This window comes from Drosophila montana, unplaced genomic scaffold (assembly GCF_035044405.1).
Source record: "Drosophila montana isolate Dmon_TW-CO22-7 unplaced genomic scaffold, ASM3504440v1 contig_3438_1, whole genome shotgun sequence".
NCBI classification, from domain to species: domain Eukaryota; kingdom Metazoa; phylum Arthropoda; class Insecta; order Diptera; family Drosophilidae; genus Drosophila; species Drosophila montana.
The window spans coordinates 773,052-789,789 of NW_026998322.1; the positions used below are offsets into that span (position 1 = coordinate 773,052).

At 42.5% G+C, this 16,738-nt stretch overlaps 1 protein-coding gene across 1 annotated transcript; it reads left to right on the forward strand.

Annotated features, from left to right (window-relative positions):
* Window positions 1–1,332: 1,332 nt before the first annotated feature.
* On the forward strand, window positions 1,333–7,572 carry LOC135434736 (LIM homeobox transcription factor 1-beta). Its single transcript, XM_064691406.1, has 6 exons — window positions 1,333–1,699; window positions 5,462–6,245; window positions 6,335–6,549; window positions 6,604–6,791; window positions 6,852–7,128; window positions 7,195–7,572. The coding sequence occupies exons 1-6, from the start codon at window positions 1,663–1,665 to the stop codon at window positions 7,407–7,409; spliced, it is 1,716 nt and encodes a 571-aa protein (XP_064547476.1). The 5' UTR covers window positions 1,333–1,662; the 3' UTR covers window positions 7,410–7,572.
* Window positions 7,573–16,738: the final 9,166 nt, after the last annotated feature.

Genomic DNA, 16,738 nt, shown 5'->3' on the forward strand with positions numbered 1-16,738 from the left:
GAACTATAGCTAACTAACCTCCGATTTTAACTTATGTAGCTAATTTGAAAATCCTAAAAATATATTTTATGTTAATATATAAATAGACTTAACATACGTAAAATCTAACATCTTACAAAAATATAGTTTTCTATTCACCGAATAGCAGCCACAGTCAAGGGGAAGCACAATTAAAAGAACAAAACATCATGTGCCGCGGCAGTGATAATGAATTATAAAAAGTAGCAAACACATAATTATGGGGATTATCCATCCACAAGGCAAGCAGGTCGGATAGCGGGGCGAAGATGGCTAAGAAGCTGCCACCGAAAGTAAATGCCAACTAAGTGGCCCGCCCGCCTGCACTAATTGTGAGTAACACGTTCACGTTTACAACTTTAAGAGAATTTCCCTCGGAAAACAAGAGACCGGCATGCAGGCTGGCAGTCAGGCAGTCAGGCAGTCAGGCATCCAGTCAACCAGTCAACCGGCTAGACCAAGCCAGACGAGAGACGGCCATTCCAGCTTAGACATTAAAGTTTGGCCAGCCAGCTCGTTAAATAGACCAAATTCATCTGGCCAAAGTTTAAAGTGTCGGCAGCCCGCGCCGACATTTATCAGTCATTAACACGGCCAACTACACAAAACAGAACAGCGAAGCTTTGGGCGGGGGGGGCAGCGGGCGTTGAAATGGGCACCCAATTAAAGCAGAGACTTTAACAGCAGCATTAAAAATCAATAAATTTAAAACATTGTATGACAATAGAAAAAAAAACATCAGAAAGAACGCATGGCCCTGCCATAGATTCAATGCTAGAGAAAATTCTCTTCAGGGATGTTCGTGTTGTTGTTGTTGTTGCTGCTGAGACGCAGCAAAAAATCGCCGAGCCAAACATCCTTTGTCAATACAAAATACGTACAACAAATCAAATAAAAGCACGACAACAACAATAACAACAACAACAAACCGAATGGCAACAAAGACAAAAGTCAAAAGTGCAAAAACAAAAGCAAAACCCAACAAGCGCCCCCAAAATGCAAGCCGAATCCTGGAACGGGAACGAGAACGAGAACGAGAACGGGTCCAGGATCAGCGCATGCGCCCAACTGGCGAATCTCACGAAGCGGGGAAACCCACTGGCCTCTGCTTGTGTGCACGTACATGAACATGGCTGGGGTTGGTGTTGGGGTTGGAAGGGCGCATAGGAAATGTTGTTACAAACGCCGGATAAAATGGCGTTGCCTCGCTTTGGGGGCGCACCCACACACAAGCACACTCACACACAGAGACATTTCTCCTCCATTTTGAGAAAATGTCCTGCTTCGAGCACAGCAGTCGATAGCCACGTCTGGCCGAACGGAGCAAATGATTTTTAACAAATTTCATTAACATCAGAGGTCCGTAATCATTCAAGCATCGCGTTTCGTAACTGGCCTGACGATACCTTTCACGCTGGCCACTCTCAGCCATTCGAAAGACTCCCGATGCACATTTACCTGCAGTTCACCTGACGCGACCTCAAATAACATTCATAAAACTGCGTGAAAAGTGTCCTCAAAAGCAACTCAAACAAACCGTGATTCAATTTAAAACTAACAAAATTAGAACGGAATTATAAGTCGGTTCAGACCTGTGGACAGTTTGTGCTTGTGGACATTTGGTGGCTGCGAGAAACCACCAAAATGATCGACGAACAGCATCCCATGCAAATTGGCCTATGTAAGTATTAGTGTCTGTGTTGCCAAATCTGTAAGGACTTTTGGCCGTGCCCCATAATAAAAGCCGTCGCAACGGCAATAGCTCTCGATTTTACCGACGGCTTTTGGCAACGTATTTAAAATGAATGTAAATCTGATTAATTTATCATAAGGGGCAAGTTTTGATTCAAATAGGGAGTTTCCTTAAATATTGTTAAACCATAATAGAACAGCTTACTATATTAATTTAAAAGCTATTAAGTCATTTAAATTACTCTCCCAGCCATTATCTGACACTTGTTACACAATTCTATAAATGTGAAGACATTTAATTAGCTTATATAAAATATCAATAACATAATTTGTAGAAATAAGTTTGTGGATATTCGCAGTAGCTTAAAAATAGAACAATATAATCATTTATGTGCTGAATTCATAGAAATAGCTATCAATTCTAGTTTATCGTGTAACTGTGTACAAAAGGTAGAAAAAGTAAGCTCTGATTCTCGCGAAGTGGGCGATAACACCCCCCCTGTGGGCGCTAAATGTCTGGAGGCTTCGGGCATGGGACACAGGCTATTTATAGAGTTACGCGTTTTTTCATTCATTAAAAATGTACCTTTGAACTCTGAAAACAATATAAGACTCATTCATGGCAAGCTGTAATTTAAGAAAAGTTATTTAAGTAATGATTGCGTTTATAATTTTTAAACATTAAACTATAAAATATTTCATTCCCGATATAACTCTAAGAAACACTGAAGGGTTGTAATTCACAAGCATATCAATTTTTTCCTAAAAATTTTAAAAAAACACAAATTTAAGAGATATTTTTAAATGCTCCACCATTAAAAATTGTTTTAAAATGGCAACCCATATAAATTCTAGATTTTATCAAATGTGTTTCGAATAATGGAATCTAAGTTATCTAAAATCGCTAAGAATCGATTTCCAGCTTGATTTATATTTATATTTAGAATGAAATTATTCCCGAAATTCCCGAAGAAATATATATAACGATGTATATCGATTATATGTATATATATTCATAACACAGCAATGCCTGATGAGATTCACATATTTTTAAATATATATTTTTCTTACCAAATAGTTAGTACTTGTTGTTTGAGCATAAACTGACAGCGAGTGCAGCACTTGCCACTTGAGCTAAGTGTGCTTAAGTCAAGCTGGCAGTGAGCCAAAAATCTGGACACATTTTATAGTGGGCAAACAACAAATGCTGACTTCTGTCAAAGATTAGGCCAAAACAAAGCATTTATGTTGTGTATGTGTATCGCTGGCACAACAAAGCGGCGCCATAATTTCATTGTCCGCCCAAATCCGATTAAATTAAACGCCAGTCGCCGGCAACAACTCAGCAGCGACTGACAAACGGCGGCAGCGGCTGCACACAGTATCCTGGCAAGGGTTTCCGCTCGCCCGCTGCTGCCGAAGACTGCCAACATATGCCGCCAGCGGCAGCAGCCGTAGCCAACGTAATGAATCCTTACCCCCGCCCCTTCCCCTGCCATCCCCTGACAGGCCGCACGCTAAGCGCGCACATATTTTAGGCACGGGGTGAGTCAAGGCGAGCGTTGGGGTTGAATCTCTTGCGTCTCGTTTAGCCAGCGCACGCACTACTCGTAAATTCTATTATAATTTAGTTATAAGTCGCCTGGCAGGGTGATTTCTGCAACGCCCTTCTGATTTTGCTGCACATTAGAATCTAATTAGTGCGGCGAAAGCGCAGCGGCAGTGTCTATCAATGTCGCCTTTGCACTTGTCCACACAAATCCGCTGATGCTAGGCGCTGACATGTCCAGCCAGCATGCTGATATCCTTGCAACAGCCAAAGGACAAAGGACAAAAGTGTAACAGGTGCGCCAACTGAGCGGATTAGCACTGCAGCAATCCAAAGTAGCTCGCATCAAAAGAGGTGTCCCAAGTCAAATGTATGAGATGATGAGAGTGCAGCAGCAGCAGTTGCTCTTGACAATTTATACAGGAACTAACGAACATATGTTTATGCTTATAGAAATAAATCTGTTCAATTGATCTAGCGATAGCCGTGTGGACATGAGCATCGAGAGCTCAAGTCCAAAAGGCGGCGTATCGCACAGTATGATATCTTAGCTGTGGGCCGGACAGGTTTAGACAGTATTATTTACAAGTTAATTGTATAGTTTTTACTCCTTTGCTAAAGCTATAATATTTGTTTCAATGAAATGGGTAAATCGGAGACAACTTTGAGATTAATCTCTATATATAATTATAACTATTGGTCCTGACTGATTGAAGACTTAGTTCAAACTATTAAAGCTAAGAGACTAACATTTAAGCTGTAATTACCTTATTTAAAAGGTGTAAAAAGCCTATGTTTATTAATATTTTTGATGTGTGGCTCAGTTTAAAAAAGTATTACTAATTTACATTTTTTATCTGAAAGGGATTACTTAATCTTTGGCAACCTACTAATAACAAATTATTCTTGTTAGATTTTACCTATAAGCAATTTATATAATTTCTTGTTTTGTTATTAAGAAACGCCATCAAAGAGTGTTTAACACAATGTGTACCTTAATTTAAGAAAGCAATAAACTGAGTTCTATAAATATACATCTGGCTACCTTAGTGATTAAATTATTAAAACTGGAATTGAAATAAATAGTTATCAGATTTTTCAAGCCATCTGGCTAGGTAAAAACATGGTTAATAACTAAAGTAGTGGGATGTGATGGGATTTGTGGCTGCATTTTAATTTGCACATAACACAAATTGTATTTCTTACACGTGAGACCACAAATACAAATTGATAACGTAAATTACTTTAAAATGCTGCACATATTTCTGGCATAAATTTTGCATGCCACAGAAATTTTTGTGAAAATTTAATGAAATTACGCACATGTGAAATCATTTAAATACAAAATGACAAACGCAGAATGTGAAGTCCTGTGCACACACACACACTCGCACACAGACAGATATAAGAGTCAGAGAGTATGTGTGTATGTATATGCACACATTCATGTCAAGTAAATAAAAAAAGAGGAAACCTGCGGATAAAGGCAAAACAATAACAACTGAAAAAGCGCGTAACGAAGCAAGATAAACGGCACTCACACACACACGCACACACACTCGAACACACACAGTGGCAAACAAATTACCGTACAATTTCAACAATTTGCCATAAATTGAGACAACAAGCAACAAAAAGCCAACCAAACAGCCAACAGCAGCAGCAGCAGCAACAGCAGCAACAAATGCCACAAATGTACAGTCATTTTTTGCCACCAACTCGAACAACCGCACTCGCACAAACAACAATACGTATACGCTGCGTTTGCCATATAAAAGCAAGTGCGTGGAATTTTGCAGTGCGGCCAAACAGACGGACAATGGGACAGACAGACAGACATATGCATACGGACGGTCACGCACATATTTCGCTACAAAAGTCATTTCAATAATTGCAAAACCACAAATTTACTACAACTCGAAATGGTTGGCAAATGGTCACACTCACAATTACACTCGCTGTGTGCGTGTGTGTGTGCGTGTGTGTATGTGGGGAGCAGCATCTCTCCAAGTGGAACCGCAAATGCAAATCCCGCTTGGGACATAGTTTTTGCCACGGACAACTGGCCGCAGTTGTAAATTTGAGGCGGGCGCACACGCTTGCCCGCAATTTGCATGCCAATGTGAAAATAAAAATAACTGAAATGTTTCTCATTTGCATGTTTGGGCCCGGTCCACGACACAACCGCAAAAACCAAAATAGTTCCAATGGACATCAAATGTCAACAGCAGCATCACCAACACCAGCACCACCCACAGCAGCAGCAGCAGCATGTAACTGGAGCTGGACACACGCAGCAGCCGGCCGCAGGACCCATTGCAATGGGGCACAATCAACTGCTGTTGCACGGAAATGAGCGCATGTTAACAATACCAGCAGCAGCAGCAACAACTACAACAGCAGCAACAACAGCAACTGCGTCCTGTCAGCCAACAGCCAGCAAGACAGCAGCAGGAGCAGCAGCAGGAGCCGCCAACTCCCACAATGACAAAATGGCGTCAGCCAGCCGAAATGTCAACGGAAGTTGTATCAACCACAGCAGCAGCATGGCCACCGCACAACAGCAAGCTCTGACGATGACAATGGCTAGACAGGGACCGGGGCCGGGTCCGCCAATGCAGCTGAGCCAACGCGTCACCTTGGGCGAATGCAGTCTCAATGACTTGGATGGCTTTTCAGCGTCGACGGCGCCGCCGACATCCTCAACAGCACCGCACACACCGCAAGCGCCTCAGCTTCAGCAGCAGCACACGGTCATGGGCATGGCCATGGGCGGGGATTTGGCCATGGGCATGGGCATTAGCATGGGCCCAGCGCTCAACCAGTGCACCTACTGCTGCCAGCCAATTTGTGATCGTTATATCATGCGAGTGGTGGACAACTCGTTTCACGAGGGTTGCCTCAAGTGCACCGCCTGCTCGCTGCATCTGGTACACTCCTGCTATGCGCGGGACGGCAAGCTCTACTGTCGCATTGACTACGAAAGGTAGGTGGGTCGGTCGGTGGGTCGGTGGGGCGGTGGGTTGGTGGGTCTGGCTGTCACAGTGACCAGTAAAGAGAGATTCCAATTCACAGACTCTACTTGCGTAATCGTTGCCTTGGCTGCGGCCATAAGATTGCCGCCGATGAACTTGTGATGCGCTCGCAAGAGAATATCTTCCATCTGAAGTGCTTTGCCTGCGTCGTCTGTGGGGCGCTGCTCAAGAAGGGCGAGCAGTACGTGGTCAAGCAGGGACAGCTCTTCTGCCGCTTCGACTACGAGAAGGAGGTGGAGATGCTACAGGGCTATGGTGAGTCATCCAATCGATTTGTTCCCACTTGTGTCTAATGGCATATGCTTATAGATTATTATGGCGATGACCTGTTCCCACCTAAAATGGATGGACGACGAGGCCCCAAACGACCACGTACCATACTGAATACCCAGCAGCGGCGTGCCTTCAAAGCGTCCTTTGAAGTATCACCCAAGCCCTGTCGAAAGGTGAGAGAGAATCTAGCCAAGGACACAGGCCTGAGTCTAAGGATTGTACAGGTAAATATTATACCATATTAAAATATTTTTGTACTATATTCTATTGAAATACCTTCTTAGGTTTGGTTTCAAAATCAGCGCGCCAAAGTTAAGAAAATACAGAAAAAGGCTAAACAGGAGCCGCCTGCAAAGGGTGTCAGCGATTCGCACTCACAGGACTCGCAGGAGTCGCATGACAGCAGCTTGACAACCAAAATCAAGGATGAAGCGCACAGTGATAGCGAGTCGCAACAGGAGTCGCCATTCTCCACAAACTCTGACGGACTGACGAGGCTGCGTTGCAACATCAAGGACGAACAGGAGCAGGGCACTCTAAGCTGCATGGAAACCAACAAGGGTAAGTGCCAAAGCAGCAAAATTTCCAGCAAAATGTCAGCTTAACCAAATCTCTGACAATCGACAGAAAACTGCAACAAGAACAGTGAGCCCATCCTGAACACCATCCTTGGCCTGAGCTATGCCACATTTCAGCAGCTGATGGGTCCCTTTACGCAAACGCCAATGATCAATCCGATCGATCGGCTTTATAGCATGCAGAGCTCCTATTTCAGGCCCGAGGAGCTGGGCGCCTACGGCGAATGCGGCGGTGGCAGCAGCAAGGAATCCATGGACCACTAGTCTCGCCTGCAGATTGCAACAATTTTAAGCCAAAATCAAAATTAGTATTTGTAAAATAAACAAAATGTTAATGTGCTAGAAACTCGCTTGAGATAGTGGTGCGGAACCGTTCGCCAAATGCAGCAGCACGTGCAGGACCCAAACCCGAGCACGAGCACGATCCCAGTATCGTTCGGGTATCCGGTGCAACCACCCAGCGCAAGGTTGCGAGACTTTTTGGTTGTCCTGCAGGTGCAGCCTTCAAATTCGTTCCACTCAGTTGACAAGAACAAAGCATTTAACACAGCAGCAGCCACAACCCCCCCGAGATGGGCATAATGCTTAAAATGGGCGTAAAATACCGATTCGTCAGGCATTGTTCGGCTGCATTCTATGTGTGCGCCCGGGTGACCCTGTTGACAGCGCCGGCCTGTCACTGTCAATCGCTGACTCAAGCGACCCCCATCATCCCCCATCAGCTCATCCGCCACCATGGCTTTCTGAAATCGGGGGGCGACTGCAATGTCTGTGGGCCACAGACTTACTATTGGCATGCAATAAGTCCATGGGGGCGGGGCCAGAACACAGCATTGAATTCAATTCAAATTCTTAAAAAAACTAAAATTAATTATTCTAGTGAACGAAAAGAGCTCAAGAAGTATTATTTGAGTGTTAATATTTACTTAAACTATCGTTAAGCTAAATTTGGTTTGTGTAGTTCCTATATTTCATATATCTTGGAATACCATGATATAGAAAGATTAAAGAGACTGTAAGAATTCACATTTTATATGGCAACATATTTATTTAATGAGTTAAAGTACATAAGATATATCATTGGGATAGATATGTATGTTATGAACTGAGCGAAATCGGAAATAAATGAGAAGCAATGGGAAGAAACAGACTGACAATTCATTTAGAAAAGGCAACAATTGAAAGAAATGGGAATAAGTTGGAGTAAATGCAGAATATATATGCTTAAAAGTAACAGAGAGCCACATTCTGCTTGTGGTATATTCACAACTTGATCAAGCCAACAAAAACTTTTGGGGACATGTTTTTGACCATAATGAGTAGGTATAGTTATATGTATTGGGTGAAAGCGATCAAACGAGTCGAGATTTTGCATACTACAAGCTTGATAAGTTAACGTGATTTGAAACTTTCTGCCCTTAATGAATTTTAACGCAGTGCAGCACGTGTTTACATAGCCGTACCCATTGCCCCACCCTTAGCCCAACAGGCTCATGCAATTTGTCACAATATGTGTCACATTAGCCACAGCAATTGTGCTTAAATGTTGTCGTCCTCGTCGTCGTCGTCGTCCTTTTCCCTTACCGCTCGTCATCATTTGTGCCGCTAACCAGATTATACCCCAATTGCGACACCGATACTGCCGCGGAACGGGAGGGAGTCGAAGGCCGAGACGTGAAAGTAGCTAAACAAAGGGCTAGGCCACACCACCACACGGTTCATGGCCAGAGCACTAACCACCATTGAATCTTGCGAGCAGCAATGCATCCGGACTCACACACAGACAGGCACACACACATGTGCATACACATAAGTAATTTCTTTTACACGCTTTTAAAATGCACATCAGCGGCAACTGAAACTCAACTCGAATCGTTACGCAGGCCCACATCATTAATCAAATGCTGCAAGGACTAAAACAAGTGTAAACCCCGCCCTCCCCTCCTGCCCCACTGCAATGCAAATGACTGGCAAAAGTGTCTTGGCGTTAAGTCCTTCTACCCATGTCCTGTCACCGAACTCACTTTTTTTTACTATAAATAATCGAGTGGCATTTCCACACGCTACGAAAGTGTTGACCGTGTCGCTTCAAGGATCCGGTCGCGCTTTTAAATGAACAAATTACGTAATTAAATAGCGCCATGTCCAGAAGTAATGGCCATCCGGCCAACGTCTGGCAAACAGCTTACAAAAAAAATGATTAAAAAGGAAATTTATGTAAATAAAAAATGGTTTGTGAAAAAACCAGACCTGAACTTAAGACCCAAAAGTAAATATTCAAATAGATATTAAACATCCTTAAAATTATAAAATCCCAAAGCTGGAAACGAAATTCTTAAGCCAAGCAAACTTTTAGACGAAACCAGATCCCAATCATTTTCTTAACGGACAAGCTCTTTAACTATTTATGAACCGTTTGGCAAATCGCTTAACTGAACATTATGCAAATTGAATATCCACTCAATCGCAAAATATATAAAACACGATTGCTGTTTGATTTTTATGGACAAGTCAACAGAGTAAAGGCTTTCAAAAGCCAATCAGCCAATGGCAAATGGTTGACAAAAAGTATTTTTTAATATATTTTCATTGTCATAATACTTTTTGTGGTGTTCGCCCCATGTTGTTTGGCCTTCAATAAAAATCAAAAGCCAATTGTGTATTACCAATAAAAACAATGCAGCAAATGTAATGCACATAAAAGGATGAAAAACGTGTTCGCATTTGTTGTAAAAACAAAGCAGCGCCTGTCGATATATTATTTTTATCGAGGCTCGAAAGTTGACAGGGGAAAGTTGTGTGAAAATATATGGGGACTTATGAAAACATTTTGCAGCCTGGGAAATGCGTCGATGGGAAATGACCGAGCCTTGAATCTGGTCTAAGTGGTCATTTCTTAAATAAATAAGAGCAACTTTATACAGGGATAGTTTATATAGGGAGGACAAGGCGCAAGAGGTATATCAGGTAGTTCTTAGTTTCCCTACGTTCAAAATTAAAAGTCTCCAGCAATAAGCGGTTCTTATATTGACGTGTTTATACAGATGGACAGACAGAAGGACAGACAAACGGGCATGGCTAGATCGACTCGGCTTTTGATGCTGTATACATATTTTATAAGGTCGGATATGCTTTCTTCTGCCTGTTACATACATTTTCATAGAACTATTATACCCTTTTTATCGATTTTCAATCGATTTAGGGTATAGAAAGTAAATCTTAACTTTTGGGTATCAATTATCAATATTATTTTCCTCCCACTTGTCAGAGTTAACATATAGAAATGTTTTGAATAAAAAAAAATACTAAAGAAAATTAGTTTACTCGAAATCGGGTCTCTAAAACATGTCATATAAATTGTCTGATCTGGTATAATAGTATTATATTTACCCAATTCCCCAATAATACGTAAGAGTTGTTAGCTAAGATTCCAGACCACGTTCGTTTTGGAGAAACATATTGTTTGAACTGTTTTCTTGAAGCTGCCGTCATGGCAAAGTTAAACGTTGAGCTCATAATTATGGTAATCGAAGCCCGTAACATGAACTGCGTCCGGTTGTTTACACTCACCGCAAGGCCTACAACTTGTCGGGGCAACAATCATAAGGCACAGATGTCACTCAGTGGCCGGACAGGTCCTGGCAGCACACTTTGGCGACGCAATCTAAATGCAAATGGCTGGCCAAAGGAACGCTTTTGGGACCAAAAAGAGCCACAAAAACCATTACCTAGAATCTGGCGTATAATGCAGCCGGCAACGGGCGGTAAATGAGCGGGCCAAGTCATTTGACGAGTAGTTGGGTGTAGTTGTGTGTGTGTGTGCGTGTGTGTGTGTGTGAGTGTACTCGCTCTTGGGTTTGTGGCGCCGCATAAGTAAGTACAAAGGAGCATTCCGGCTGCGACGTCTGTTTCAGTTCCATTTCGACATTTGGCACAAAATTCATAAATGCTAATTTCAACACATTGTGCATACGTTACAAATATGAATATTTACCATAACTAGGCACGCACAGGCACAGTCACAGTCAGAGGCACACACTTCGATTGCCTGCCTTGAAGAGACTGGCAACAGCCGCAGTGGCAGCCACAGACGCACAGCCGTTGCCAGAATGAACGCCACACGCCGCATCCGCTCCCGCTGCCGCACCTAGGTCCCTTTATCGACAAAAGGTTTGCCATGGTTTTAGGTTTTAGCTGGTGCCTGGGCTTGACTTCGTTTCTGGTTTAATAAAAGCCTTTTGCAAAATGAAGCAATTCTGTGTGTGTTTCAGTTTTGAGCACAGGCTGACGCTGCCGCTGCCTCAAAGCCTCAAATGTATCTCGCAGCTACATTTGTAGCTCACTTGTCTGCCAGTCGATGCGTGTGTGTGTATGTGTGTGTGTGTGAGCGTGTTGGGGCTTGGCAAATATGCGTCAAATCACACAGACGCACAGTTTTTGAATACCAAATGGAGACTACAAGCAGACACACCCACACACATGCACAAGAACTAGTGAATGCATGGGCATAGTCTATATTTGTCTACTTGATGCCTCAGATTGAGATTGGTTTTGCGCCCGGGCGCCGTAATTGGTTGTCTGCTCGCCACTTGTCTGCCAACATGGTCGCTCTCACTTTGGCATAAATTGAAATTTTTCAATTGAGCCTGGCACGGCCAGAGCTGCAGAGACAACAGCCACATTATTAGTTTAAGCTTGCCCTAATCGAAGCAACTAATGAGTTTCCAATAGGCGCAAAAGTGGCCAATAAGTGCTCTGTCCTCGAAACGTAATGAGAAAAACGTATCTTAAGCAGTGCCATATGCCGCCGAACACCCCCAACTAGCCAGCTGCTGACCCCCAACCCCCTCACCCTCCTTTGCCGCAGCTAATTTGAATTGCAAAATCTATTCAAATTTAAGGAAACAACTTACACTTACGCTTTGGGGGTGTCTTGTCAGGCGAATGCGCATCGAAAACCAGTTAACATGACAGACATCAAAGGGGCGTAGTTCACGAGACTGAAAGTCATTTGTGGCCAGAGTTCACTGTAGTTTGACTTTTGTGCCGGGCCCACAAATGCAAACCAAATGCAAATAAGCGACATTATGTTTTTGCGGGGCTTGACGCTTAATATGCAAATGTTGTCAATAAATATTTAAAGCAAAATGTTGCAGCACATTTTGAGAAAACAAAATATACGAAATGCACTACATATTTGCGCTTATATGTATGTGGCTGGAATGTATTTCATTATGCTGCCAACAGAAGCAACAAAAACCAGAGTAAGGCCAACATCAAATGTACATGCATACATACAAACATACATATGTATATGTGTATATGTGTGCAAGTGTACAAAGTCGCGTGCATGTATTAAAAATATCTTGAAGATACTTTCAGCAGCAACTGCCCCCGACTAGCGCCGCGGCTGCTTTAGTAGCTCCGAGCAGTACTAGAAATCGGCTTTAGTAGGACGACGATATAAACAACAACAAAATAAGACGTTGGCTGTCCAACTGAGCTGCTGTCGCCGTCGCCGTTGACGTTGTTGCTGCTCTGCAAAAAATGTTTTTATTACATTTCGCGCTCGCGTTTTTTGCGCTACTCACGAAATACTTGATGCCAGCACAGCCGCAGCAACAAAGGCAGCGCTGAAAGCCAACTCAAAATAAATATCAAGCAGCCGCCCCCCACACCCCCCCCCCCTTTCGAGGGGAAGGAGTAAGGTATAATTCCAGGCCAAGCTTGCCAAGGCGGCGCCGGCAGTCACACTCGCACTCAAAGCCGCGCGCATCAAAGCGTATTCACAAGTGGTCCTTTGCGCTTTACTGATTTCGCAAAGGCTAAAGGATATTTAGCAAGTAGTCCTTCTGCGTGTTTTCTTTTTTTTTCTGCTGTTCCTTCCATTCTGAGGAAGGCGCTGACGATACTGCTGCCACTAAAGGAGTTGTCTTGGAAACTTTTCTGCCAGATACTCAAGTCGCGGCTCAAGTTATTGTTGTTGTGCCCGAACAGCGCCGCGCGTAAAAGAAAAACCAGTCAAAAACCCACGAGGAAAAATTAAAAAAATAAATGCAGGAAACTTGAGAAGCGAAAGAAAGTGGAATGAAAAGCAACCAGATACTTGGAAATGCCTGCTTGTCTTGAGCAGTTGACAAAACGTTTCAGAAAAAGGCTCTAATTTTATGAATGAGAAAATTAATTTCGAATCTAGGTATATAGCCAGCCGATAGATCATATAGATGCAATGCATATGTCGCATTTGACCTGATGCCGGGCAAAATATAATATTTTACAATTATCATTTTTATATATTCTTTAAAAGTGTAATCGTCTAAGAAATAGGAATTAAGTGGAATACATAAGAGCTACCTTAAAAACATATAAAAAAATTAACCAGTTTATTCATAAAGCCATCTATTATAAGTACACGCCCAATAAATAATAAAGCCTTAAGAAATAAGTTGCATTTTATTTATTCCATACACAGGCAATGCCTTATGCCTCCGGGGGTAAAAAAGGGATTTGTGAGCTTTGCAATTTTCTATCTTGAAGAAATGCAATTCGGAATTGCAATCAAGCGAAAATGAAACATCATTGTTCGGTTTACAAAAAGCCGTGGAATCTCTCAAAAAATAAAGAACCGGCACGCATTTAATAAAAATGTTGCCCTACGCCCCAAACCCTACAAGCAGGCCCCCTCCCCCCCTCCTGGCAAACGATACCTCCAGAGCTCGCGAGCGATTTCAGCATGACTTTCTGCGTTTTTTATGCATGCAGATTATGTTTTCATTAAATTATGGTAGCTATGGTTACTTTTATACAATCCAAAGCTACTTCAAACGCAAAAGCGCACGACCCCCAACGCAGGCACCAGGCCCTGCCCCCGCCCCCCACAAAGGACCCACTCCAAAAGCGGAGGAAAAAAAACGCAAAGGCAAAGAATGCGCATAATAGAAAGTAATGTGTATCTGGCTGTTCGGCAGGGCTGGGTATTGCATGGTGGCGGGCGAGGGGTGTTGGGTTGGAGAAACGATTCTGCATAACTAGTGCAAGAGTAGTCAAAGAAAATTGTAGTTTATTTTTATTGCATTTATTGCGCGACTAGCTCACAGCAACAAAAGCCACCCCCAGCCGCACGCAGAAGACATGCGTGCATTTGCATGCAGCGTGACATGTGCGAGTGAGTAAAAGCGGAAACGGAAACGCCATCTTTTTGGCTCTAAATTTACACGTATGCGCTAGTGTGAGTGCTGCCATTGTTGCTGCTGCTGTTGTTGTTGTTGTTCTTTAGTGCGGCACGTACATTTATTACTTTTTGCTCTCACACACACACACTAACACACACGCACACATTGAGACGCCGGCACATGCATGCAAAACGGTTTTCATTTTTTATTGCGAGAATGTAACGTGCCGCATGCGAATTACTTGCTTCTCGTGCCCCAAACTCTGGCACTGGCTGTGCCACAGCTTCTGCCACCGATTCTGATTCCGATTCTGGCTCTGGCTCTGGCTTTTCGGCCTTTCGCCACGTTTAATGTTAACTTTTTGTGCCGCTGTTGTGCGCAGAAAATATGAAAAATATTCGTAATAGAGTTGTTTGAAATGTACAATAAGCTCTCAAGTGGCTTCGGCGACGACCAAGTGCTAGACGGATGCCCCCACCCAATCATATAGAAATGGGAACGCCAACAGCAGCAGCAGCAGCAGCAGAGAGTGCTGCTTAAATGCAGCATCTTTTTATTGCCAACGATCTATGCTAACTGAAATGGGCAATATCTGTAAGATACCCACTAAAAATATATGATAGCTAATGAATATATCGAAAAATGAATAAAATTTTAAGCAATGATATAATAATAAATTAGACTGTGAAGAGAAAATAATTTAATTAATGCTTATTGATAAAAGAAATGTTCTAAAAATCAATGATAGCTAATAAATATAATATATCGAAAAATAAATCGAATCAAAGATATTATATATTTAGCTGTAAAGAGGAAAAATAATAAGTATACTGAATACATATTCATAAAAATCTTTTTATAAAAATCAAGCAAATTTTGTACCAAATCGGTTCTATCCCGGCTTGCAATTAGTTTATGAAAATTTGAATTTTCGGTTCATCAAACCTCATTATTTTTAAATATTTTAGTTCAATAAAAGTAGAAGAATTTTAACGACGAGTCAAACCCACAGCATTAATTACTTGGGCCCCAATAAAAGGAACAATCTAACCATATTTGGTAGACGCCAATTTTGGGTAGAGTTCAAATCTAGCCCGCAGCGTGTTTATGAAAATATGTACGGCTTACAATATTTTCAGTAACATGGGCAACTAAATACTAAAAATTAAGTTTTCTTATTTAAATTTGCAAACCAAGGCTTAACTAAAGAATATACAAATAATGTTTATATAGTCTTTGGCTTAAGCCTGGGTTCCTTGGCCTGAGGCCAGGCAGTTGATCCTTGGGCTTGCAGCTCTGCTTTAATTTAAAAGGAAAAGATACACAACGTAGATTGAAGATATCTAGGTAATAGTTAAAGAGTACAACCAGAGAGGGACGCTTAACCAAACTCGAAACCAAAAAGAAAAGCCCAATTTATCTTACGAAACAAGTTGATCTCGTCCACAAGGACTCGTACGGGGCATAAGTTCGGTGCACATCGTTCTGAGCTGCTCTTTTGCTCCCACAGTTAGCGTGTCAGCCAGTCTGTCATAATCCACATCCTTATCCTTGCCGTTTTGCAGTTACATATAAAGAAATTCGCTGTCTGACGATGCGAGTGCCTGATATATGCATTGCTTGCAGCTATGGAAAGCGCGCCATGGGCCAAGGGGTTACCGAGGGGTGGCATATGGTAAATTTTAATAATTTCTGCATCTTCCAACACTTTGAATAAAAATTGTTGCTTTGATGGTGGCAGCAGCAGCAGCAGCAGCGGCAGCAGAACAGAGCGTAACTAGCAATAAAAGTTTTTAGTGTGAAGCGCCAAAAGAGACGACAAAAAATATGGACACATATGAAGTCATAAAGTCATATTAACACGTACGAGTGCGCACAGGATATTAATGTGCAGCACACGCACACTAACTAACACACACACACACACACACACACAGAGACACACACACGAAATGCCGGAAGGGGGCACAGTTTTTTATGCGCCAAGTTGGCTGACTTCAATGTTAATATAATTTCAAATATTGCGGTTAATTTTTGTTACGTACGGAAGGGTGGCGGAAATGAGCTCAAATTTTTGGCACAACAACAATAGTTGGCCAGCATTTATTTAATATACGAAATGCATTTCGAAAAACTAATTTCAGGCAATGGCCCCCCAAACCTACTGTAAAAGTAGGCACAAACTTTATGAATTTCGCCAAATGGCAACTGGCTGTTGCCACAGCGCACAGAAATTGCAATAAACAAAAACGTATACGAAATTGTTTCTTCTTTCTTTTTTTGAGAGAGAACCGCAGCCTTTCGCTGGTCAAAAACATTCACAGCGCCAGTGCGGGGACAATGCAGACACACATTGGCCAATACAAAGCCACTTGACCCACCCTGGACGTCGGTCGCTGGCGCGTTGGAGCCCTCCAATGA

What these genes read in the sequence shown, in the direction of transcription:
- LOC135434736 (XM_064691406.1), top strand. Translation starts at nt 1,663, where the DNA reads ATGATCGACGAACAGCATCCCATGCAAATTGGCCTAT. An exon ending in TCCCATGCAAATTGGCCTAT is followed by an intron (nt 1,700 to 5,461) that starts GTAAGTATTAGT and finishes AAACCAAAATAG; the next exon opens with TTCCAATGGACATCAAATGT. An exon ending in CTGCATGGAAACCAACAAGG is followed by an intron (nt 7,129 to 7,194) that starts GTAAGTGCCAAA and finishes GACAATCGACAG; the next exon opens with AAAACTGCAACAAGAACAGT.